This window comes from Monodelphis domestica, chromosome 2, assembly GCF_027887165.1.
Source record: "Monodelphis domestica isolate mMonDom1 chromosome 2, mMonDom1.pri, whole genome shotgun sequence".
Lineage (NCBI taxonomy): Eukaryota > Metazoa > Chordata > Mammalia > Didelphimorphia > Didelphidae > Monodelphis > Monodelphis domestica.
The window spans coordinates 323,102,018-323,128,295 of NC_077228.1; the positions used below are offsets into that span (position 1 = coordinate 323,102,018).

General features: G+C 35.2%; 1 protein-coding gene across 30 annotated transcripts in view; it reads left to right on the top strand.

Moving 5' to 3' along the window:
• Window positions 1-26,278, top strand: part of RIMS1 (regulating synaptic membrane exocytosis 1) — a 739,353-nt gene that overhangs the window by 412,918 nt on the left and 300,157 nt on the right. For all 30 annotated transcript variants that reach the window (XM_056818463.1, XM_056818483.1, XM_056818457.1 and 27 more), the window contains 2 exons: window positions 20,818-21,155; window positions 25,077-25,945. In XM_056818463.1, coding sequence (XP_056674441.1) covers window positions 20,818-21,155; window positions 25,077-25,945 — 1,207 coding nt within the window. The remainder of the gene's footprint in view (window positions 1-20,817; window positions 21,156-25,076; window positions 25,946-26,278) is intronic.

Consider the following 26,278-nt stretch of genomic DNA (forward strand, 5'->3'; position numbering starts at 1 on the left):
TACTTTTCAAGTTAAGGTCATGGAATTTTAGAGGCTAAATAGGCTTTAAAGATAAATTTTAGAGTAAAGATTAATTCAAGGATTTTTTCTTATGTAGGTGTGTGTTTTTGTATTTATATGTTTGCACCATGAAGAATCAAGACCTGAGGGATACATTTTGGTGTCATAGAAAGAAATGGCCCTAAGTTTCAGGAAATTTTGGTTTTAGTTGTGGCCTTAGGCAAGTCTATGAACCTCATTTTCCTAATTTATAAAGTAAACAGGTTGGATTCCCTCTCTAATGTTCATTCAAGGTCAATGATTATATGATCTAAGTAGAACATTGTGGCATACTATATAGAAACCAAGGTTCAAATTCTTTTTCCACACACTGATTAGGTGACCTTGTTAAATCCCTTAACCTATTAGGGCCCCCAGGCAATTCCCAAGACTATAAATTTCAGAGAAGGTGATAGTCTGCTTTTGTAGAGGCAGTAGTTTACCAGGATATCTATGTGCTAGAGCTTTGAATTACTTTCTGAATGAGCTGATATAAATCATTGCAATAACAGATTGAATAAAACTAATAGACCATCAATTTCATGTGGCAATAATTTTGTTCCTTTGAATCCAGTGGTTTAGAAATTAAATCGTCCCAGCTACAGTGGTGCCACTCCAATGTGGGAGATTTGAAAAGCCCAGGGGGACAGGAAAAATACATGTCCTATTTATAGATTTACTTTTCAAGATCTTTTGTTGAATCCTTTTCAGAGTCTTAAAAATATCAGTTTCATTTTGGCATGAATTTCCTTTTGCATCTTGAAGCTTTTGAGGCTTTGAGAGGCACAAAAGAATGTGGTCTGTGGGCATTGCAGATTGGAAAGAAGTCTTCCTATGTCATTATCTCACCTAATGAAAATACAACATCAAGTGGAACTCCAGGGTGGAAGTGATTGTATTGTTTATAATGCCTTCACTTGTCACAGGAGACAAATGAACTATCTTTGGCAAACTGCTTGACTCCAAGGAAAGAGTAACATTGGTACAATTCTAAAGCACAGATTTGCTACGGAGGAAAAATCTTGTATATAGGTGCCAGTCTAGGCTTAAGGTAAATTACTTTATGTCTCTGGGGCTCATGTCCCTCATTTGTAAAAAAAATGAGCAAATTGTGCTACATCACTGAGATCCTTTCCACCTCACTGATTATATGATCCTAACTACAGCACAGCAGGAAGAAAACATTGTTAACAAAGAGTAAAAATGTCCCCCTTTTGCCAGCAGGTTTCTGGTGCCCCCTGGGAGATACCATCTTGTTGGGCTTATGGGTCAGTTAGTCCTCTGAATTATTCAACTGTAACATATGTGAATGGACAGAAACTACCTTCACTCTTCTAAGTCTTTTAATGAAATTCATCTTTATTGTCACTTTAGACATTTTTTAAAATCTAACCTTTACTCCTGCCATCATTGATGATTATATTTTTAATAACTTTAAATTAGGCATTAACTCAAAAAAGTTTTATCTTAGAAGAAGCCCTAGTGGTCTTCCTCATATTTTTATACTAATGTATCAAAAAGTAATCACAGGTCATAGAAAAATATTTGGATGATGTTTCTGATAACAAAGATTAGATTCAATTCAAATCATTTGCTAAGCATCTCTGCAGTGTACAACTTTGTCTCTGGCATTATAGTAGATATACAGTCTAGCTAAGAGTATCTTTGTGGTCTTAGAATTTATTGTCTTGACAAGGTAGTCTAGGCCAGGTTATATATAAAGGTAAAGAAGGAAAAGAAACATTAAAAAGGTCTTTATAGTAAATATACCTACCACACTATAGGTATCATATTCCTGGTGAGTAATCTGGATATAAATGAACATATTATCCCTTCTGATCTTTCACACAGGTGGAGAAAATTATAGTAGTGGTCATGGCCTTGGTTGGGGAGTAGCAGATAGTCCTGGTCTGTGTGCACAAGCAGAAAAAATTAACTTTAAATTTTATTGTTGTCATTCGGTCATGTATGACTCATCATGACTCAATGTGGGGTTTTCTTGGCAAAGATACTGGAGTGATTTGCAATTTCCTCTTCCCTCTCATTTCACAAATGAGGAAACTGAGGCAAACAAGATTAAGTGGCTTACCCAAGGACACATAACTAATATGTCTGAGGGCAGATTTGAATTTATAAAGATAAGTGTTCCTGATTCCAAGTCCAGTGCTCTATCCACTGTAACATCTAACTTCTAAGTTTATGAAGAGCCAAAAGAAAAAAGAGGACTGTTTAAGGTGTGTGTGTGTGTGTGTGTGTGTGTGTGTGTGTGTGTATGTATGTATGTATGTGAGCTTTTATAAATGGACTGCATAGGTGAAAGTTATATGGAGACACATGTGGAATTTCTATAATCCCCATTCCACTTTGTTTTTTTTTAATTTTCTTTAGTCAATTTAGAACATTATTCCTTGGTTCCATGAATCATATTCATTCCCTCTCTCCCCTCCCCTGACCTTTCCCATAGCCAATGCACAATTCCAATGGATTTTCCATGTGTCCTTGATCTGAACCTATTTGCATGTTGTTGATAGTTGCACTAGGATGATCATTTAGAGCCTACATCCCCAATCATATCCCCCTGAACCCATGTATTGAAGCAGTTGTTTGGTTGTTTTTTTTTTGGTGTTTCTACTCCCAACCGGTTTTCCTCTGAATATGGATAGTGTCCTTTCTCATAGATCTCTCCAGATTGTTCATGATCACTGCATTTCCACTAATGGAGAAGTCCATTACATTCAATTGTACCACAGTGTATCAGACTTTATGTGCAATGTTCTCCTGGTTCTGCTCCTTTCGCTCTGCATCACTTCCTGGAGGTTGTTCCAGTCCCCATGGAATTCTTCCACTTTATTATTCCTTTGACCACAATAGTATTCCATCACCAACATATACCACAATTTGTTCAGCCATTCCCAATTGAAGAGCATTCCCTCATTTACCAATTTTTTGCCACCAAAAGAGCACAGCTATGAATATTCTTGTAAAAGTCTTTTTCCTTACTATCTCTTTGGGGTATAAATGCAGTGGTGCTATGACTAGATCAAAGGGCAAACAGTCTTTTAGTACCCTTTGGGCATAGTTCCAAATTGCCCTCCAGAATGGTTGCATAAATTCACAACTCCACCAGCAATGCAGTAAAGTCCGTTCAACATTGCCACATTGCCTCCAGCATTCATTATTTTCCTTTGCTGTCATGTTAGCCAATCTGCTAGGTGTGAGGTGATACCTCAGAGTTGTTTTGATTTGCATCTCTCTGATTATAAGAGATTTAGAACACTTTTTTGTGTTCTTATTAATAGTTTTGATTTCTTTAACTGAAAATTGCCTATTCATGTCCCTTGCCCATTTTTCAATTGGAGAATAGCTTGATTTTTTTGTACAATTGCTTTACCTCTTTATAAATTTGAGCAACTACGCCTTTGTCAGAGGATTTTGTTATGAAGATTGCTTCCCAATTTGTTGCTTCCCTTCTAATTTTGGTTGCACTGGTTTTGTTTGTACAAAACCTTTTAAATTTGATTTAATCAAAATTATTTATTATACATTTTGTGATCTTTTTTAAACTCTTGCTTGTTCTTAATATCTTTTCCTTTCCCAAAGATCTGACATGTATACAATTCTGTGTTCACATAATTTAATTCTTGTTTCCTTCTTTATATTCAAGTTATTCAACCATTCTCAATTCATCTTGGTGTAGGGTGTGAAATATTGATCCAAACCTAATCTCTCCCATACTGTCTTCCAATTTTCCCAGCAGTTTATCAAATAGTGGATTTTGCTCCCAAAGCTGGGATCTATGGGCTTATCATAGACTGTGTTGCTGAGGTCACTTTTACTAAGTCTATTCCACTGATCCTACTTTCTGTCTCTTAGCCAATACCATATTGTTTTGATGAACATTCCTTTATAGTATAGTTTGATATCTGGGACTGCAAGGTCACCTTCCTTCACTTTTTTTTTCATTATTTCCCTGGATATCCTTGATCTTTTGTTCTTCCAAATGAACTTTGTTGTGTTTTTTCTAATTCTGTAAAAAAATTTTGGTAGCTCAATGGGTATGGCACTAAATAGATAAATTAATTATGGTAGGATTGTCATTTTTATTATGTTGGCTCATCCTACCCATGAGCAATCAATGTTTTTCCAATTGTTTAGATCTAGTTTTAATTGTGTGGAGAGTGTTTTGTAGTTGTGTTCATATAGTTCCTGTGTTTTCCTTGGCAGAGAGATTCCTAAGTATTTTATATTGTCTAGGGTGATTTTAAATGGAATTTCCCTTTCTAATGCTTGCTGCTGAGATGTGTTGGAAATATATAGAAATGCTGATGACTTATGTGGGTGTATTTTGTATCCTGCAATTTTGCTAAAGTTGTTGATCATTTCCACTAGCTTTTTAGTTGATTCCCTAGAATTCTTTATGTAGACCATCATATCATCTGCAAAGAGTGATAGCTTGGTCTCCTCATTGCCTATTTTAATACATTCAATTTCTTTTTCTTCTCTATTTGCTAGTGTTTTTGCTTTTTGTTAGTGTTTCTAGTACAATATTAAAGAACAGAGGTAATAATGGGCATCCTTGTTTCACTCCTGATCTTATTGGGAAGGCATCTAGTTTGTTCATATTGCAGATGATGTTTGCTGATGGTTTTAGATATATCCTTTTCATTATTCTTAGGAAAGGCACTTCCATTCCTATGCTTTCTAGTGTTTTCAATAAGAATGGGTGTGGTATTTTGTAAAAGGTTTTTTATGCATCTATTAAGATAATCTTTTGAATTTTGTCAATTTGCTTGTTAATATAGTCAATTATGTGGATGGTTTTCCTAATATTGAACCATCCATGCATTCCTGGTATAAATCCTATTTGGTCATAATGAATAATGCCCTTGATCACTTGCTGGAGTCTTTTTGCTAGTATAGTATTTAAGATTTTTGCATCTATTTTCATTACAGATATTGGTCTATAGTTTTCTTTCTTTGTTTTTGACCTGCCTGGCTTTGGAATCAGTACCATATCTGTGTGGTAAAAAGAATTTGGAAGAAGTCCTTCTTTACTTCTTCTGTCAAATAGTTTGTATAATATTGGAATTAGTTGTTCTTTGAAAGTTTGATAGAATTCATTTGTGAATCCATCTGGTCCTGGGGACTTTTTCTTAGGGAGTTTTTGATGGCTTGTTCAATTTCTTTTCCTGATATGGGATTCTTTAGGTATTCTATTTCTTCTTCTGTTAGTCAAGGCAATTTATATCTTTGTAAATAGTCATCCATATCACCTAGATTGCCATATTTATTGCCATATAATTGGACATAATAGTTTTTAATGATTGCCTTAATTTCTTCTTCATTAGAAGTGAGGTCTCCCTTTTCATTTTGGATACTGTCAATTTGGTTTTCTTCTTTCCTTTTTAAAATTAGATTGACCAGTACTTTGTCTATTTTATTTGTTTTTTTTTCAAAGTTCCAACTTCTAGTCTTATTTATTAAATCAATAGTTCTTTGACTTTCAATTTTATTAATTTCTCCTTTGATTTTTAGGATCTCTATTTTAGTATTCACCTGAGAATTTTTAATTCATTCACTTTCTAGTTTTTTAATTTGCAAGTCTAATTCATTGACTTCTACCCTCCCTAATTTGTTAATATATGAATTCAAGGATATAAATTTCCCCCTGAGTACTGCTTTGGCTGCATCCCATAGATTTTGAAGAATATCTCATTATTGTAATTTTATTCAATGAAATTATTAATTGTTTCTATGATTTTTTCTTTAACTGATTTTGAAGAACTGTATGGTTTAATTTCCAATTAATTTTTGATTTACCTCTTCATGTACCCTTACTAATTATTATTTTCATTGCATTGTGTTCTGAAAAGATTGCCTTTATTATTCTGCTCTTTTGCACTTGTTTGCAATGTTTTATGCCATAGTACATGGTCAATCTTTGTGAATGTACCATGTGCTGCTGAAAAGAAGGTGTATTCCGTTCTGTCCCTATTTATTTTTCTCCACCTATCTACTAACTCTATTTTTTCTAAGATTTCATTTACTTCTCTTACCTCATTCTTATTTATTTTTTGGTTTGATTTATCTAATTCTGATAGAGGAAGGTTCAGGTCTCTGAATAATATAGTTATTCTATCTATTTCATCCTTGAACTCCACTAGTTTTTTCCTTTAGAAATTTGGGTGCTATGCCATTTTGTGCATGCATGTTGAGTACTGATATTTCCTCATTGTCTATACTGCCTTTAATCAGGATGTAATTACCTTCCCTGACTCTTTTGACTATATCTATTTTTATTCTGGCTTTGTCAGATATCATGATTGCAACTCCTGCCTTCTTTGTCTCGGTTGATGCCCAATAGATTTGGATGAATGCTTTTACTTTGCCTTATGTGTGTTTACCTTCCTCATGTATGTTTCTTGTAGACAACATATGGTAGAACTTTGGTTTCTAATCCACTCTACTATTTGCTTGCATTTTATGGGTGAATTCATTCCATTCACATTCAGAGTTATGATTACCAGCTGTGTATTTCCCAGCATTTTGATTTCTACTCCTGGTCCTGCCTTTTCTTCTTTCACTATTTCCTTCTACACCAATGTTTTGTTTTTAATTTGTCCCCCTAATTTCAATTCTTATTTTAATTCCCTTTCTCTCCCCCCTCCCTTCTTATTCTACACTTATTTTCTTTACTTTTTAAGCTACCCCCACCCTGTCCCTCCCTTGTATTGCTTCCCTCCCCACCAGTCTGTTTGTTACCCTTCTTCTTCCCTATAGGGAGCAAATCATTTCTCTGCCCTAATGTATTTGATTGTTCATCCCTCTTTGAGTCAATTTCAGTGGATGTAAGAATTTAATATTTCCTGTCTCCAACCTCTTTACATTTCCAGTGTATTGATGTTCTCCCCCCCCCATGCCATGTGCTTCTTTGTGACATATAAATTTATCCCATTTTGTTTCTTTTCCCATTTCTCTTAGTATTAACCTCTTTTTAAAACTCTAGTTATACATACATACATATATATGTATCTCTCTCTCTCTCTCTCTCTCTCTCTCTCTCTCTATATATATATATATATATATATATATATGTATATATATATATATGTCTTGCCATTTCATCCTATACAGTTTGTCACTGTTTCCTCTAGGTACAATTCTTCTAGCTACCCAGGTGATAATAACAATTTTTAAGAATTACCTATATCCTATTTTCTTGAAGGGGTACATATCATTTTAACTTATTGAGTCCTTTAAGAAAAGTTTGTTTGTTAGTTTTTTTTTTGTTTTTTTCCCTACTTTCTTAATTACCTTTTGATGATTCTCTTGAGTTCTATGTTTAGATATCAAATTTTCTGTTCAGGTCTGGTCTTTTCTTAATGGATGCTTGGAGTTCTTCTATTTCATTAAATGACCATACTTTCCTCAATAAGGATATAGTCAGTTTTGCTGGATAGTTGATTCTTGGTTATAAACCTAGTTCCCTTGCTGCCTGGAATATCCTATCCCATTTCTTTTGGTCCTTCAGTGTAGATGCAGTCAGATCCTATGTTATCCCCACTGTACTTCAATGGTATCTGAATGACTTCTTCTTAGCAGCTCATGATATTTTTCCATGGTCTGGTAGTTCTTGAATTTGGCTATAACATTCATTGGTGATGTCAGTTGGGGATTAAGTATAGGAGGTGATCTGTGGATTCTTTCAATCTCCACTTTTCCTTATTGTTCTAGAATGATGGGGCAGTTTTCTTGGATAATTTCCTGTAAGATGATGCCCAGGCTTTTTCTTTTGTCATGGTTTTCGGGTAGACCAATAATTCTTAAGTTGCCTCTTCTAGAATGATTTTCTAAATCTTCTGTTTTGTGACTGAGGTATTTCATATTTTCTCAATTTTTTCATTCTTTTGATTTTGGTTTATAGCTCCCTGCTGCATTGTGAAGTTGCTTACTTCTAATTGTTGTATTCTGGTTTTGAAAGGCTGAATTTCATCCCTGCCTTTTTGGTCATCCTTCTCCTTCTGATCTTTCATCTCCTTTCTCTCATTTTCAAGCTGATTAATTTTGGCTTTTAAGACACTATTTTCTTGTTTTAGTTCAAGTGCCTCTGTTTTCAGAAGACTTATCTTGCTTTTTTATGTTGTTTTGCCAGTTGTCTTCTGCCTCTCTTAATTGTGTTTTGAATTGTATTTTAAGTTCTTTCAAAGGCTGTGTCCAATTAGCTGGAGTTTCTGTGTTTTTTGCTTGGTGTTCCTTGATCTTCCTCTGTTACTTTTGTTCTTTGTCCATTGCCTGGATAGAAGCTATCAATTATAATTTCTTTTTTATTTTTCTGTTCTTTGCTCATATTTGCTGCCTTTGTTTCCCCCTGTAGTTTCCTGCACTCTTGCTCTTCTCATTATGTGCTGCATCAGTGGTTTTGGACTTTTCTGTCAGCCTTCACACTTGCAGCTTAGTCATCAAATCTCTCAAAGCAGTCTGTGGGGGAGGGGTGTTTGAGCTTGACTTTCCCTGGCCTCTGAAGGCTTGATGAGATTAAGCCCAGCTGAGTTGAACTTGCAGAGCTGGATGTGCCGTGATGCCAAAACCTCAAGAAGGGAGGAGGGAATTTGGAGTGTCTCCACTGCTGAGACTAGACTGCCTCCTCTGTGCTTCTCCTCAAGCTGCCTCCCAGCCACCCATGTTCAGAGCCCTGAGCTTAGTACAGCTTTACCTGCAAGGTACTCCCTACAGACTAGCTCCCTTGCCTCCCCAGAGATTCCAGCCACTGCTAGAGACTCCATACTGTAGGTAGGGTAGAGATCCTGGGACCTTACCTCTTCCTCCCCCTTAAACCTGAGTGTTCTCAAATTCATGCTTTTGGGGGGGTGTACCTTTTAAGTTGAGTTCAGCAAGAGGGTTCCTTAGCTCTGTCCTGTTGTTTGATTTGGTTTTCAGTCCCCTAGGAGCATTTGGTTTTTAATTGGTGAGAAAGGGTTTTCAGAGGTCTGAAGTTTTGGTGCCTCTACACCACCATCTTGACTCTGCCTCCCCCCATCCCACTTTGGACATACAGTGTCACAGTCATAATCAAAACTCACCACCTAATAATCAGTCAGTCAACAAACTATCATTTCTTCTTTTTAAAAATCTTTACCTTCTGTCTTAGAATTGAGACTGTCAGTTCCAAAGCAAAAGAGCAGTGAGAGTTAGAAAATTGGAATTAATTTGCCCAGGATCACACACATATGAAGTATCTGATGTCAAATTCGAACCCAGGACCACATCTCTCCAATCATAGCTCTCTTTCTCCTGAGTCAACTAACTGCCCCATAACTAGTGATTTTAAGTACCTATTATGTACTAGGCAATGTGCTAAGTATTAGTGATACAAGGGAAGGCAAGAAACAGTACCTTCTCTGTAGGAGATCGCAGTCTAATCGGGAAAACATGTAAGCAATAATATACCAAGATAGACAGAGGAAAATTGGAGAATATCAGAGGGAAAGAATTAAGATTAAAGTGATCTGGGAGAAGATTTTTTCAAAATGTGATTCTTCATCTGAAATTTCAAAGAATCCAGGGAAGGCAGAAAGTGGAGATAAAGAGGGAAAGAATTCTAACTGATGAAGGATAAGTTTTTGTTCGAGTGCTGAAACATCTCATAGATCTGGCATTTTGAAGTGATACTTTTGGATCACAATCTCATGCATATCCTTTTCCTTCTACTTTCTCATTCACACTAAAACCTGCTCTTTGCCTTTAGTAAGACTTCTGTGTACTCTTGGATAAGACATTTAAGCCTCATAGCCTCAGTTTCCATAGCAATAAACTACTAGTATAGAACCAAATTTTATATAACAGTATAAAACCAAGTTGCTTCCACTTCTAAAGTATTTCTGCACCCCTTAACAGCCTAACTTTCTTAAAAACTTAATTTACACTCAGAGACTCTGATTCTTCAGTAACTACTCATTTCTTTAAGCTCATAAAATCTTACATTACTCCCTTTACTTCAGTAAAATTGCTTTAAAATTTTTCCAATGGACTCCCTTTCACAAAATCCAATGAGATTTCTCCCAGTTCTCCTTTCCTTTCTTTGTAACATTAAAAAACAAAACAAAACTTTCTCTTTCTTCATGTTCTCTCCTATCTTGACTTCTATATCACCATATGTGTAGTTCTTTCTCTGTGTGTTTCCATGTCTGCTTCAACATCTGTCTCTGAAAGTGTCTCTGTCTCTGTTTCTGTCTCCCTATCTCTGTATCTCTGTCTGTCTCTGTCTCTCTATTATTCTTCTTCATTTGTTCCTTTGCTTGGTCCTTGATCATGTTCCATATCCTTTAAGTGAAATATTTTCTAGTATTCTGTCTTTAATTCTCTTCCCTTATTCTACTTTCTCTCCTATGACAGCCTTGTTCATGCTGTACTCAGATTTTGTGATCATTATCCCCAGTTTAGACTTAGTGCTCCAAATCCACACCTCCTTCATGTGCCTGCAGAATATCTATGCCCAAACAGCACCACCAACTTGTTACCTACAATTCAACTCATAATCTCCACCCCCACAAAAAAATTCTCCTTTGATAGATTTAACTATTCTGCCAGTAGCACCTTGTTTCTAGTGTTTTAATCCTTTATCTCTATTACCTTTCCCTTAGCTCCCACCTCTAATTAGTGACCAAGCCCTGTCTTTTGCCCTCCATGATATCTCTCATATTTCTTACTTTTTATTTGCATCATAGCTCAAGGTATATAATTTTATATGTAATAATATATAAGATCATATGTATAATTGTATATGTTATATAATCACTTCCCTTGATGATTACTATTACTTCCTAACTAATCATCTAATTTCTTCTCACTTCCAATATATCCTTCCCTGGATATATTCCCTACCATCCCTGAATTAGTCCTCCTTTTGAATATGATGACTTGTCACAATTATCAACTTAAACCTTTATTGTCCTCCAAAGAAAACTATGTTTCCTTCAGTCAAAGTCATTTACTAGTCAGTGTAACCCTACTTTTCCAACTACACAGTCTTCCTTTTTCATATTTTCATCACAATTGACTCTTTAGTCAAAATCCTTTGTCTCTCCTCTTCTCACCTTCCATTGAAGGTATCTATACTTTGTCTTCATCACTCGTACTCACATAATAGGTGCCATTTTGACTCATCAGACTTTACTACATTATATTTATTAAATTGTCCTAACATGTTTTTGTTTTATATATTATATTCAGTTGCTAAACTCTAATCTATTTGATAGCAGGATCACATCTGATATAAATTGTTTCTCTTCCTGCAACTAGCATAGATTAATAATATATTAGTTTAATTGAATTAAATTTCAGGAATAATTTTGCTATCAATTATAGACTTTTCTAGCAATAAAACAGATTCCATAGTGAGTTCTCCATAACCATAAGTTGTTGTTGTTGTTGTTTTATAAAAGTGGTCTTCTTTTTGCTTTCTGATGTTTCAATCTTTTATATCTATTATCTTTCCCTTAACTCCCATCTTCAAATTGTGGCCAAATGCTGTCTTTTGTCTTTCGTGATCTCTCTCATGTTTCTTCCTTTTTATTTGTGTCACAGCTCAAGGTATATAAGATTATATATAATATAATTTTGTATAAGATCAAATAAATAATCATATATATGTTAAATAATCATTTCCCTCATTTATTACTTCCTAACTAGTCATCTCATTTCTTCTCACTTCCAATGTATCCCTAGTAATACCACTTTTCAGGGATTATGCAGATGTAATTCCTATATTTACTAAGGAATGTGACCTTTCAAGTTCATTCCAACTCACAGATCCTATGACTGACTCAATGACTCCACTAGCTCAAAAGTACCCAGCTAGGAAGTGACATAGAGAGAGCTAGCAAATCTATGGATAGGAAAACTGCCATTTCCCCCCTCTTATTTATAAAACAATTTCATTTGTGCAAGTCTTACATGGAACATTTTCAGTGAAATGAATAAAAACAAAAGAAAACAAAAGCTCAACATTTAGTCAACCGTGTTTGCATGGAATTAGACAGTCTTTATTGACTCAGTGGAATGTGTTGATGACAGAAACAAGCTTTCTCTGTCAGCTCTGTAGGGAGTATCTTCCTGTAGCAGATAATTTTAAAAGCTCTTTTGCAGCTTTTTAAGGCTGTTTATGCAAAGTTGTTTTCTTTTCTAATAGGGTTTTCTGATTCCCTAGAGAATCATTCACTTTTGAAATAATCATTAAGACAAGTTATTGAATAAATATACACCACAAGCCCATAACTGCTGTATTTTGTCCTTTTCTGAATATACATATATATCATTGCTTAATTTGGTTCATTGCTCTCATCCAAAATGTAAAGTCATTTTTTTCTTCTAAATGCAAGTTACTTAAGGAATATTTTGTAGAAAGGGAAAAATAAGAAGGTAAAGTAAAATCTTTATTTTTTAAAGCTGAAAGATTTGAGCTACAGAAAACTTTGCTTTTCACCTTCATGGATTGAGTAGGCAGGCCTACCATTGTTTCAAGAAAGTAGAGTACTTATGGGTTAAAAATTAGAGAACTTGGATTCAAATCTTGGTTCCACCATTTACCACTGATCTTCTTTTTAGGGATATCAAGGTAGACTGGGCAGATAGGTGGCACAGTGAACAGATTAATGAGTGTAGATTCAGGAAGACATCTCTTCTTGAGTTAAAATCCAGTCTCAGATACTTACTACTTGTATATCCTGGGTAAGTCATTTCGTGCTTTCTGCTTCAGTTTTCCCATATGTAAAATTAGCTGGAGAAGGAAATGACAAACAAAGCTAGAATCTTGGCCAAGAAAACCCTAAATTGGATCATGCAGAATGGAATATGACTGAAACAACTGAACAACAACAAGGTAATACAATGGATAGAGATTGGACCTAGAATTAGGAAAATCTAAATACAAATTTGACTTTAGTTACTTACTAGCAAGGCGACCATAAGCAAGTCACTTAACCTCTGTTTGCTTGTGTCCTGATCTATAAAATAGGGATAATAATAGCAATTATCTTTAAAGTTGTTGTCAGAACCAAATAGTTAATATTTTTAGAATTCTTGGCATACTGTAGGCACTAAATTTTTTTTCTTTCCTTCTTTTTCTTGTTTACAAAATGAGAGAATCAGGCTAGAAAAGCACTAAGTCCAGCTCAAAATCTATATTCCTATGACCTCTGATGCTATTCCAAGGAAGATGCATCTCTATATTTATAGATTTGCAGGTAAATACTACTGTCTACAAAACTTAATTCATAAAACACCCTTCATATTTATTTAATGCCAAGACATAGGATCAAAGATGTAGAGCTAGAAGAGATTTTTAGAGACCATCAAGTCAGAGCCTCTCATTTTATACATGAAGAAAACGAAGCACAGATATTTAACCAGAATTATATTTCACCTTCCAGTAAGGATCTGAGGCAGTATTTGAACCCCAATTTTCATTTCATCAAGTCCTGCTCTGCCTTTCACATGTAATAATATATTCATAGAGATAGTGCTTTAATTTTTGCAAAGCTCTTCTTTGCCCATTAATCTCATTTTAATCATATAACATCTCTGTGAGATACTTACCCATAGGATTATAGGTAAACTAAAATATACCTTAGAAGCCAAGTAATCTAACTCATAGATGATCCTCTCACATCCAAAAAAATTTAATAATTTCCCTAAAATCACACAGATAAGGAGTGGTGGGGCCAAGATTTGATGCCAGTACCTATGAATTCAAATCCAGCATTCTGCTTCCTCATCTTATGAATTAAAAGATCCAGGCTCAAAAAAGGTCATACATTTAGACTTGGAAAAATCTGATTCTTTCATTTTGAAGATGAGGAAAGTGAATGCCATAGATCTAATGACTTGATTATGATGACCCATCTAATAACTCTTCCTGAATCCAAGACCAGCATTCTAACCACTACAGCATGGCTTCTAGTCGCTGAGTGGAATGAATGTTATGGTGCCCAATACCTTATATGGGTACTTTCAAGTTGGACTTTTGTTTTATGTTAATACAAGAATTCTATTTCTCATTCTTATAAAATGGTAACTGGAAATGTATGAGTAGATGCAGAGAATAAGAATTATAGTGCTGTAGGGAATGTTGTTGTTCAGTTATTTTAGTTGTATTCTACTCTTTGTGACCCCATTTGTTTTTGTTTTTTTTTTTTTTCGGTGAAGATACCAGAGTGGTTTGCCAATTCATTCTTCAACTTATTTTACATATTAGGAAACTGAGGCAAACTGGGTTAAATGACTTACCTAGGATTACATAGCTTGTAAGTGTCTGACACCAGATTTGAATTCAGTTCTTCCTAACTCCATGTCTGTTGCTCTATTTTCTGAACCACCAGTTGCCCCATAGCGAACCTTAGAGTTCTTTAAACCCAAGTCTTATTTATCTTACATATAATATAATGGGCCATTAGAGAAATGAAGTGATCTTTCCAAGGCCACACAACTCTGTAGGGTCAGAGTTTGGAGGAGAAACTAGTCTTTCTGATTCACTACCCAGTGTCCTTTACATTATGCATTCAATATCAAAAATATGTGAATGGGATTGTCTACATATGCCAAGTAAAGAAAGGACTTCTTCAAAGTTTTGTACTCTGTTACAGATTTTCTTCTTTTTTGGCACATGTATAGCCCCTCTCCATCAAGCACGTGCTATTTTCTTCTTAGGGCTCTTTGTGCCAATGACAATATATGATCATTGCCATGTTAATTCCCTCTTAAAATTTCCTATAGGTTTCTTGAATGATTTATCTTCTGGTGATATCAACAGATTATAGATCTAGAATCTGAAGAAGAAAGGACATCTTAGTCTAGCACCGTTGGGATTCTCAAGTTATTACAGGACACACATGTAAGAGGCAGGATTTGAATCAGGGACTGTCACTCCAAATTCTCTTTGAGAAAAACAAAACAAAAACAAACAAACAACCAGAACCAAAGGATAGAAGAAAAACTTCAATCATTTTTTATTTTCCTATTGAATGGCTTTAGGACTGCAGAAGCCATATTCACTTTCTGTAATCTTTCATCAGTGTGTGTGCTGGGCTGCCTAACATCTGTGGATTGTTAAGATAAGTTATTACGCAGACCTGCTTTAGTTTAGATTAGTTTGGAACACATCCCAGGATATTCAATCAGGATGTAATTCCTGCAGTCTGTTAGACTGCTTGCTTCACATACTTCTCCCAAAATGTTTTTCGGTCAACAGTCTTCTTGTTGAAATAGTTGTCACCTCAACTGCTTTTCACCTCTGCAAGAAAGGCCTTTGTCAAGTAATCCCTTTGGACTGACTATGGCTCAAGGCAAACTCTAGCCAATAATAGGTAAAAACGATAAAGAGAATCCTAAATAGACGTGCTAAAGTAGCTTCTCTGTGAGTATTGTGCTTGACTCCTTCCATGTGGGTGGTGTTTGAAAAAGTGTAGCAAAATGTATTTGGAATCTTATATACTTTTTATTTTATAGTCTAAGTGAGTAATTTCTTGTGTTTTTGATGGTGGGCTTTATCTTTCTTAATGGGATTTCTATAACTGAATGAAAACTTTGAGTAAAAATAGGTCTCAGATTTTCACCAAATTAAGGTTTTTATATATTTTTAAATGGTTGTTATATTTTATTTAAGCAGAAAGTGATGACTAGACTTCTTAGTAATTTTCAAATGTATTTCTAGTGGTGATAATATAAGACATGAGATGATTGGACACATATGATATATATATATATTAAGTTTTGTGTGAGAAATTAATGATCTTACTCTAATGAAGGTGCATTTGAAACTTAATTTGGTTAATAGTTATTTTAAGATTATTAAAATTCAATTTACTTTATTTCTTCTGGCATCAGAGGAAAGGAAAGGTTGTGTTGGAAACAGAATTAAATAATCAATATGTAGTATATACCAGTAAAAGCTTTGTAGATATTAAAATTATTGACATAGTCATATCCTGTTTATAATTTACAAAATTATCATGAATGTCTAATAGGAGAGAAATTAATTAATCATTAAGAAGAGAATAATCATTGAAACCATGTTAATAATATAATCAGTCATGAAATAGAGAGAAATATATTTTAAAATCTCTACTTATTCCCACTCCCTTATCAGTATCCCTTAGGTTTTTATTTTCTGGTTTTCCTCTCATATGAAAAATAAATTTCTATTTTATAACTATGGTATTAAAATATATGCAATAAATTTGTAAAAAAAATCCCTCTAAATTCCTAGAAAAAGAAATATGTCCTCAGTATACTTGTTCTTAAATGTTGCCTTTCAGAAAGAACCAATGAAGGCAATGAGTTAAAGAATATTTTTATTGTTGGTATATCAGATTGTGAAACAGAACCAAGTCTATTGGTTATAGAACTTATGCAAAAGGTACAAAATCACACCCTCACATTCCCTCTAACTACCAAAATCCTGCCACCCTTACCACTGTTTTGATAGCCAGAGAAAATGAGGTCTCAAGAAATCATGCATGTTAAATGTATAGCTTGTACCTGCCCCATCTACACTCAGGACTTCTGAACTGATGAGATTTTCCCTTTTTCTATTCAGTATTCTGGATTTATGATATTTCTGCTCTTAATGGACAACTCAATGTCTCTACATTAATCTGCAGAGACTTTTGAATGACCTTAATTCATTAAGAAGAGCTGATGATATGTAGCATAGTTGGGAAATAGCCATCTTTCCCTTATTTGGTCAGCAATCTAAACGGAAGCAGCTATACTCCATAAATCCTAAATTATGATATAGGTTTTATGGGATGAATAGCTCATCTTTTCAGGCATCTCAGTAAATGAGAATACTCTAATATTTATTATGGTTTACTGTATGTATGTAAGTGATATATAGTTCTTGAATTAGATCCTCTCCAATCCCTTCCTAGATTTTAGGAGGAGAAGCTGAGAGAGAGAGATATAACGCTTTTAAAATATTCTTATTCTAAACAGCCTGGCTTCATTCCTTTAGAACTTCAGTTTTCTTGATGTTATCTTGTTGTTGTTCAGTCATTTCAGTCATACTTGACTCCCCATAACCTTAGTTTGTGTTTTCTTGGAAGAGATAGTAACCATTTCCTTTCCCAGTTTATTTTACACATGAGGAAACAAAAGCAACACGGTTAAGTGACTTGCCTAGTATCACAGAGCTAAGTGAATTTTTAAGGCCAGATTTGAACTCATGAAAATGAGTTTTCCTAATTATAGGTAATAGCCACCTACTTGTTTCCTGTCTCATGGGAAAAATAAAAAATCTGCATCATAATTCTTCTAGACCTCCAAATATAGATAGATAGATAGATATAGATACATATATGTATATATATTTAAATTAAGAGTATATCCTCCTATATTTTCCTATCAGATACAGACCTGATATGTCTTCTTATCCCACCATTTTATGTGTGCTTTTTTTCTATACTCTTGGAGAGGTTTAAATAACATGTTTATTTCTTTTTTCATGCCTTTAGAATTCCTCTTCTTTTATTGCATCTATTCTTTCTGATTTAATATTACTATTATTTTCTTCATCTGTTAATATATTGACTTTGACATCCAATTTTTATTTTCCTTTTTGGATTTTATTTCCTGAGAACAAATCTGAGAAATTTGAACTTCAGGTTTTGAGCCAGTGGGGCAACTTTTTTTTTTAATCCTGCATGTTCATGAGTACAGACATATATACATATATATATATATATATCTGTATACACATATATGCATATGTATCATAAATCATTATAAATGTAAACATCATACATGTTGCCCTCTAGGTTTCTTAGGCTAATATAATGAATTGGTTTATTAGAAGATCATGAATGCTGTTAACTCTGCCTTTCTTTTTTTTAAATTTTTTTTTAAACCCTTACCTTTCGTCTTGGAGTCAATACTGTGTATTGGCTCCAAGGCAGAAGAGTGGTAAGGGCTAGGCAATGGGGGTCAAGTGACTTGCCCAGGGTCACACAGCTAGGAAGTGTCTGAGGCCAAATTTGAACCCAGGACCTCCCATCTCTAGGCCTGGCTCTCAATCCACTGAGCCACCCAGCTGCCCCCTTAACTCTGCCTTTCGGTTTGGACCACATTTGATAAAAACTTGATTGCCATTCTTTAACTTCTTGTTCTTACTCATCTTTCAGTAGTTTCAGCTGGTCTGACTTAGATGACCACATTTGTTGTTTTCTTGGCACAGGTACTGGAGTAGCTTGTCATTTCCTTCCCTAGCTCAAGGTACTGATTATGAAACTGAGGCAAATAGAGTTAAGTGACTTGCCTGGGGTAACACACTTTGCAAGAGTATGAGGCTAGATTTGAACAGAGGAAGATGAATTTTATTTTACTGATTCCAGACCTAGCACTTTGTCCACTATATCAACTAACTGCTTTCTCTCATACATACTGGATGATGATAATTTTAAAGGAGGGATTTATCAATCCATAAAATATTAGAAAAAGGATTATAATGCCTGAACATAATTCTATGGTATAATGTCATAGAATTATTTTCAGTCATTATAATTCTTTTTCTAATAGAAAAGACCTGGATTTGCATCTTGCCTTAGGCACTTCGGTGTATGACTATGGCAAAAACACTTTATATCTCTGAACCTCAATTGTATCATCTATAAAGTGGGGCTAATAGTTGTGCCTACCTCACAGGATCCTTATGAGTCTCAAATGAAATACTGTATATAAAGTGTTTTGCAAACATTAAAACTCTCTACAAAAGTGAGCTATTATTATTCTATTAAAGCCAGTACAGCTTCCAAAGGCGATAAAGCTGAATTTGAGAGAAGGGGATTTACTAGGGCCTGAGAACACTAATTCTGCATTTGCTCATAGACAGCAATGTTTAATGGAGAAGGTATGTCCTGGCAATGTGTGGGGTCCTCTAGATGCACCTGGCATGCCCACATAAGCCAGCCATAGTCTTTGCTGAATACTTCAAAGGCCAAGATGATGAAGCAGAAAGGTAAACTGCCTCTCATCTGTACCCAGAGAAATATATAGCCATCATTATCCCTACCCCATATTCAGAGAAGGGAGAGAAGAAAGCTATAGGATTACTGAAAGCTAGTGAAAATATTCTAGTTTATCAGTAAGTTTCTAAGTTAAATTAAATATTCTAAAGAAATCATTGTATTTAGATAGATGGATGTGAGTAAATCTAGCCCCCCTTTATTACTTTGTTAGGTATTTACATGGAAAATTACCTTATATACCATAAAACATTTCTTGTGGTCAATCATAGGAAAAAACAGACAAATGGAAAGTTAAAGGGGAAAGTGCAGGTTGCTTTTTTGGCTTGTGCTCTGATGTTTTTTTATGTGTCTAAATTTCTTTGAGACACACCTTGAACCTGTTATTTCTTTAGCATAAGGAAACTCCATCTATCAATTTAGCTCAAAACTCTCTCTGCAATTTATGATCTTAGAGAACTTCCTAGAACATTGAGACATTAACAGCCCTGTTCAGGATCACATTACCAGTATATTCCAGAGGCAGAACTTAAAACTCAGTCTTCGGGCCAACTAGGTGACAAAATGAATGGAGCACTAGGTGTGGAGTCAGGAAGACTTGGATTCAAATTTGATCTCAGACACTTCCAAATTGTTTGGCCTTGGGCAAGTCACTTAACCCTTTTTTCTGAGCGCTTGCCTTTCTGACTTAAATTTGAACTTGAGTATTTATGAATCCAGTTCCAGTACATATTCTATTGTGTCATCTACTATTTGCCTCTGAGCACGATCTATCAGATCTATTCCCAGTGGTTATAGTCTGAAGCTGTTGGATCACCCCAGTTTTCCTTATATACACATTCATAAGAAACCAAAGACTCATAGAAAATAGTCTATGAGCATAGAAAGGAACAAAGAAAAAATTCCAATATCCTTAGAGAGGAAAATAAAAAAATGATTTAGGACAATCCTCTTTATGTCTGAGGAATCTGAGGGCTGAACACTTACCCAGAAGACATGGCAGGATGCTGGATTCTAGCTAGTACAAGTCCCACTTGGGAAAGACACACATTCTCAAGAAATGCAGATGGGTTTCTTTGATTGCCAACCCTTCTAAATTCTCTTAAAATTAAATCATATTGTTCAGGAAGTGTGTCACCTATCTACTATTCCCTAATAAATCTTTTTTGTTTTAAATGAAAAGTAATATAGTGGGAGCTGACCTCAGATTTAGGGCATCCTAGGTTCAAGCTCTCCCTTAATATTATTGGCTAAGTGACAGTAGGAAAGTTGTTTTAATTACTCAATGCTGAAGGCAGCTTTCAAATCACTTAATCAACAAGTATTTATTAAGTACTTATTATGTACCAGGCAGTAGGCTTGTGCTAGGTATTAGAGGTGCAAATACAATAAATGAAACAATTTGTTGTTCAATTGTTTTAGTTGTGTCTGACTCTTCATGATCTTATTTGGAGTTTTCTTGGCAGAGATACTGGCATGGTTTGCCATTTCCTTCTCTAGTTCATTTTACAAATGAGGAAACTGAGGCAAAGAGGGTTAAGTGATTTACTCTATAAAGAAATGATACCCACTTACAAGAACATATTCTAAAAATATAAGTAGAAGATCCTTTAGTTAAAGGAGTTTACTTTTAAGAGCTCTATGCACCAGTGAAACCATAAATCTCAGATGATTAAGCATATTACTTAAATGCAAGTTCTTACCTCAGCAGGTAATGCATGCCTCAGAGTGAACTATCTCTTGTTCTTTCTTCTTCTTCAAACAGGTTATGTGGGTATGCAATTTATGTCGAAAGCAACAAGAAATCTTAACCAAGTCTGGAGCTTGGTTTTTTGGGAGTGGTCCTCAGCCACCAAGTCAAGACGGGACACTCAGTGACACAGCTACGGGTGCAGGCTCTGAGGTGCCTAGAGAAAAAAAAGCCAGGCTACAGGAAAGATCGAGGTCTCAGACTCCCTTAAGCACAGCAGCAGCCTCCCAGGAAATCACACCTTCAGGGGTCCCACCAGAGAGAAGCAAAGGAACAGAATTGTCCCAGAAAACCATGGGTCTGGAACAGAAACAGATTTCATCCAGATCCAGAAGTGAACCCCCTCGAGAAAGGTAATAATCCAGCAGACTTGCTCTATCTCTCTCCCTATAGATGAATGGAATGGTATAGGTAGAAAGCTTTGCTATTCTCGGGACCTGACTTATGAAGGGTAATGATGGTTAGAAATACTAATGCAGTCATCAAACTGATTTTAGAGGGGAAAGCATGAATAATCTTAATGCTGTACAATTGGGTGAGAAGGAACTCAGAAGATTCAAATTAAGCAATTTACCCCAAGTCACTTAAGTGAAATCAGGAGTGGAATTTGAATCCAGATCCTCTGACTCTAAAGCCAATGTTCTTTCCATTATGTTTATCCTTATGATATACATGATTATAAATATTTACATTTCATATTTATAGCACTAAGCAGAATATTTCATATGGCCACCTCCTAACCAAATCTGAAGAATTTTAATGTTGCAAAGTTCTTTATACTCATTATTCCTAGATAAATGGCACAGTGGAAAAAGCTTTGTACATGGAGTCAGGAGAACCTAAGTTTGAATTCTATCTCAGACACTCAGTAGATATGTGACCCCAGGTAAATTAACTTATGATGACTCATAATCTCAGTTTGTAAAAGGAGGTTCATTATAGCACCTATTTTTCACAAGGACACTGTGAAAACTAAATGGGTTGGCATAGTGAATAGAGAGCCAGGCCTGGATATGGCTGGTTCCAGGTTCAAATTTGACTTCAGACATTTCCTATCTGTGTGAACCTGGGCAAGTTACTTAACCCTGTTGCTTAGCCCTTACTGTTATTCTACATGAGAACCAATACTAAGTATTGATTCTAAGATAAGGCATAAGGTTATTTTTCTTTTAAGAAAATTAAATGAGGTAAAATATGCAAAATGCTGAAAAACTTAAAGCACTTTGTAAATGTTAGATATTATTATTACTACCCTGATAACTTGTGACAGCTATTTTCCTTCTTCTGCAGATCTTGTAGCATAGTTGGTAGATATAATGCAAAGAACATTGGACTGAGGCTAAGGACAAATGACAAATGAAATTGACAATCTGTGTATGCTAATAATCTTATGTTTAAGCAAAAATATTGGACAAAATGATCTCTAAACAGATCTTTCATCTGAAAGTTCAGTGCTCTATGATAAGAACATGAGAATATCACTAGTTACTACATTTAATGTCTAAACATCTCTCTTGCTAATTTAATATTTTATTTTCCCCATTACATGTAAAAATGACTTTGAACATTAATTTAAATTTTTTGCATTACAAAATCCTTTTCCTTGTCCTTCTCTTTTCCTCTCTCTAAGATAATAAGCAATTTAATATATGTTATACATGTTAAGTCATACAAAACATATTTCCATATTTGTCTATATTATGAAAAATAACAGGCAAACCAAAAATTAACAAGCAATCAAGAAAAATAAAGGAAGTTTTGAAAAGTGTCCTTTGAGCTGTACTCAGACTACACCAGTTGTTTCTCTGGTGGTGAACAGAATATTCATCATAAGTCCTTTGGAACTGTCTTGGATCATTGTATTGCTGAGAATAGCTAAATCATTCACAGTTTATCATGATACAATATTGCTGTCACTATATATGTCGTTCTCCATTTTCTGTTCATTTTATTTTGCATTGGTTCATGTAAATATTTCCAGATTTTTCTGAGCACACCCTACTTGTCATATCTTATAGCACAGCAATATCCCATCACAATTGCATACCACTATGTGTTCATCCACTCACCAATTGGGCATTCCCTCAATTTTCAATTCTTTTCCAACACAAAAAGATTTTATAAATATTATTGTACATATAAGTCCTTTACCTTTTAGTTTTTATTTTTATCTCTTTGGAAAATAGATCTAGTAGTGGTATTATTGGGGCAAAATTTTGTAGCCCTTTGCACATAATTCTAATTTGCTTTCCAAAATGGTTGAACTATAATCATCTCTCTTATGGTATAGTATAATATCATCTATGTCAATAAGATAGTATTGACAATCTATAAATTATCCAGAAAACATGAATTGGGAATACATATTAATAGGTTCACCTCAGGAATCTGCAGCTAGACCAAATAATAGTTAAAAGGAAGTTAAGACTGAAATATTCTGAGGTTGGGGTGGGGGGAGAGAATAAACAACTCCAGAAACTTGGTTGAGTCAACTAATAGGGAGCGTTGTTTGTTCTTTCTCCTACCTACTCTTTTCTCTTTTCCTTCTCAAAGTATGGTGAGTTACACTATTGTTTTCATATTATCTTATTGCTATAATAATGTTTTACTAATAATAATGTGTGGAGGAATCTATAGAGGGCTGGCTTTAGAATTAAGAAGAGTTTTGCTTTTTATCCTGTCTGTGAAACATATTGGTTCTCTGCCCTTGAGCAAATCTCCTAACTTCTCAGTACCTTAAACAACTCTCTAAGATCTGATATTATATAGAAAGTGCAGACCTGCACTGGTAGAAGAAAATTCTTGATATAGGAGGTGCCCACATATTCAAAAGCTAATTCCAAATAAAAATAAATGATTTTATATAATGTTCTATTTACAAATTTCTTCATACACATTATCTTATTTTAACCTTTTAACAATTCTCTGAGATATTTGCTATTAGTATACCCATTTCATCACAAATTTAGCATTTGAGGGGAAATTTGAACTCAAATCTTCAGAAGTCCACTTCTTTATTCATTCCATTAAATTTCCTAACATAGTGTTAAAATAGATTCCTAATGTGTATCTGTTTTTATTAAAATATTCTTTTTTTAGATTTTTCTGGGTAACTCATACACAGTCAATGTTATCATATTGACATTCATAGCAAAAAAGAGATATTCATGCTTTTAATGAAGTAGTTGATAATATCTCCTGCTTCAATGATTTTCAATGATTTTCAAGTCTCCATGACTGCATTTGGGGTTTTCTTGGCAAAGATAAAAAGAAAGATTGGTTTGCCATTCCTTCTCCAGCTTATCTGGAAACTGAGGGAAACAAAGTTAAGTGACAAGGGTCACACAACTAATAAGTGTCTAAGGCTAGAGATGAACTTAGAAAGAGGAATTTTCCAGATTCCTGTCCACTGTGCCACGTAGCTGATTTTTTTCATAGGCCACTGACATTTAAGATGGAAGGCTCCTCAGTTATCACCTTGCCCAATCCCTTTGCTTCACTGATGAGGTAAGCGATATTCCCAGACATTAAGTGATTTGCCAGATGGCACACAGACAGCTAGTGTCAGCACCACAGTCAGAACCCCAATTTCTTGACACCCAAACCATGTTTTTTTTATTATATTATATAGCTTTCCTTTCTTATCAAAATGATTGTTGTTGCCTCCTATAGAATTCAGAGTTATTAGCAAAATGTTTCTTGATATTCATTAAACTTATTTAGGAAATGTTCAGTCAATCAACAAACCAGAGCTTCTTATATACCAAGTGCTTTGTTAAGCTCTATGTACACCAAGAAATGCATAAACACAAAAATCAGCTTTTTCCTCTAGGGCTTACATTCTAAAGAGAGAGAGAAGAGATAAAGAAACAGCCAACTAACCTTAGTGGAGAAGGCTCAAATAATTGGAAAGCAGCAAAGGACCACAGATTCATTCAACAACATTACTCTTTAGAGTCTCTCCATGTAGACAATTTTGAAAGCATTTCTAGTGGTAAAAACCATAACACATGGTTCTAAGAAACACACTGATTCAATTGATCCATATGTGGAAAATAAAAACTTGTTACAAAGCTTCAACCATGGCTTTGTATCATCCACTTCTAAAACCAGGTGTCATATTCATTTATTGAATCATACCTTAATGTTCATCATGATGTGAATGCATTTATTTCACAGTCTACCGGAGAAATGTTTGTCTGGTCTGTTGTTTTTTTTTTTTATTTAAGTGTTTGTTTTTATTTTTCTAATATTATTTTTAATATGTCTGTTAGGAAGAAGACTTCAGTGACTGGTGAGCAGAATGGCAAAGCGGGGCTGAAAAGTGAGCGTAAACGTGTGCCAAAATCCTCTCTCCAACAAGGGGAGGGACTTGTGGAGGAGAGGGACCGGAAAGAAAGGCGGGAAGGCAGAAGGCTGGAGAAGGTCCGGTCACAAGATTTGCCAGAAAAGCGCGAGGAGGGCAAAGGAGTGGAGGATGAGAAACAAAGAAAAGAAGAAGACTATCAGACTCGATACCGAAGTGACCCTAATCTGGCAAGGTATCCTGTCAAGCCCCACCCCGAGGAACAGCAGATGCGCATGCATGCCAAAGTCTCTAAAGCCCGCCATGAAAGGAGACATAGTGATGTGTCTTTGCCCCACACAGAAATGGAAGAATCAGAGGTACTGGAGAACAAGTTAGGAAAACGGGCTCAACCCTCTGGAGCTCAGGATCGGAAATCCCTTTTGGAAACTCAGAGGTCATATTCCATAGAAAGAACTGGTGATGTAAGAATATCTGTTTCTAAACAATTAACTAACCATAGCCCACCAGCTACCAGGCATGGCCCTGTTCCAACAGAACACCCTGAATCCAAGAACCAAGATTCTTTCAAAAAGCAGAGTCGCCTGGATCCTAGCTCCGCTATTCTTATCCGGAAAGCAAAGAGAGAGAAAATGGAAACGATGCTAAGGAATGACTCCTTGAGCTCTGACCAGTCTGAGTCAGTACGGCCATCTCCGCCAAAGCCCCATCGATCCAAGAGAGGGGGAAAGAAGAGACAGATGTCTGTCAGTAGTTCTGAGGAGGAAGGTGCCTCCACACCTGAGTACACCAGCTGTGAAGATGTGGAAATAGAAAGTGAAAGCGTCAGTGAAAAGGGTAAGTGAGGCAGACTGTGGAGTGAGGTGGAAGAAAAGTCAAAACGCATTACTTGCTAAGGTTTGCTTTAGATTATTCTGACTCCGCTTCCAGCTTCTTAACTTGGTGACCTGCCATCATCAACAATCAGACTGTCACCACCAAATGTTTAAGATTTTTAAGGTAGTTATCTATCACAACTCAAGAGCAGAGCCTTGAAATTTAAGCTCCTTAAAATATTGGTTGTTTGTTTCCTTACTCTTAAATAGGGAGGCCATTTCTGTTCTTCATGGGACTGAAGGGGGTAAATGTTCTAAACAAAACAAAAGCATCGATTTAAGACACTTGATGTGG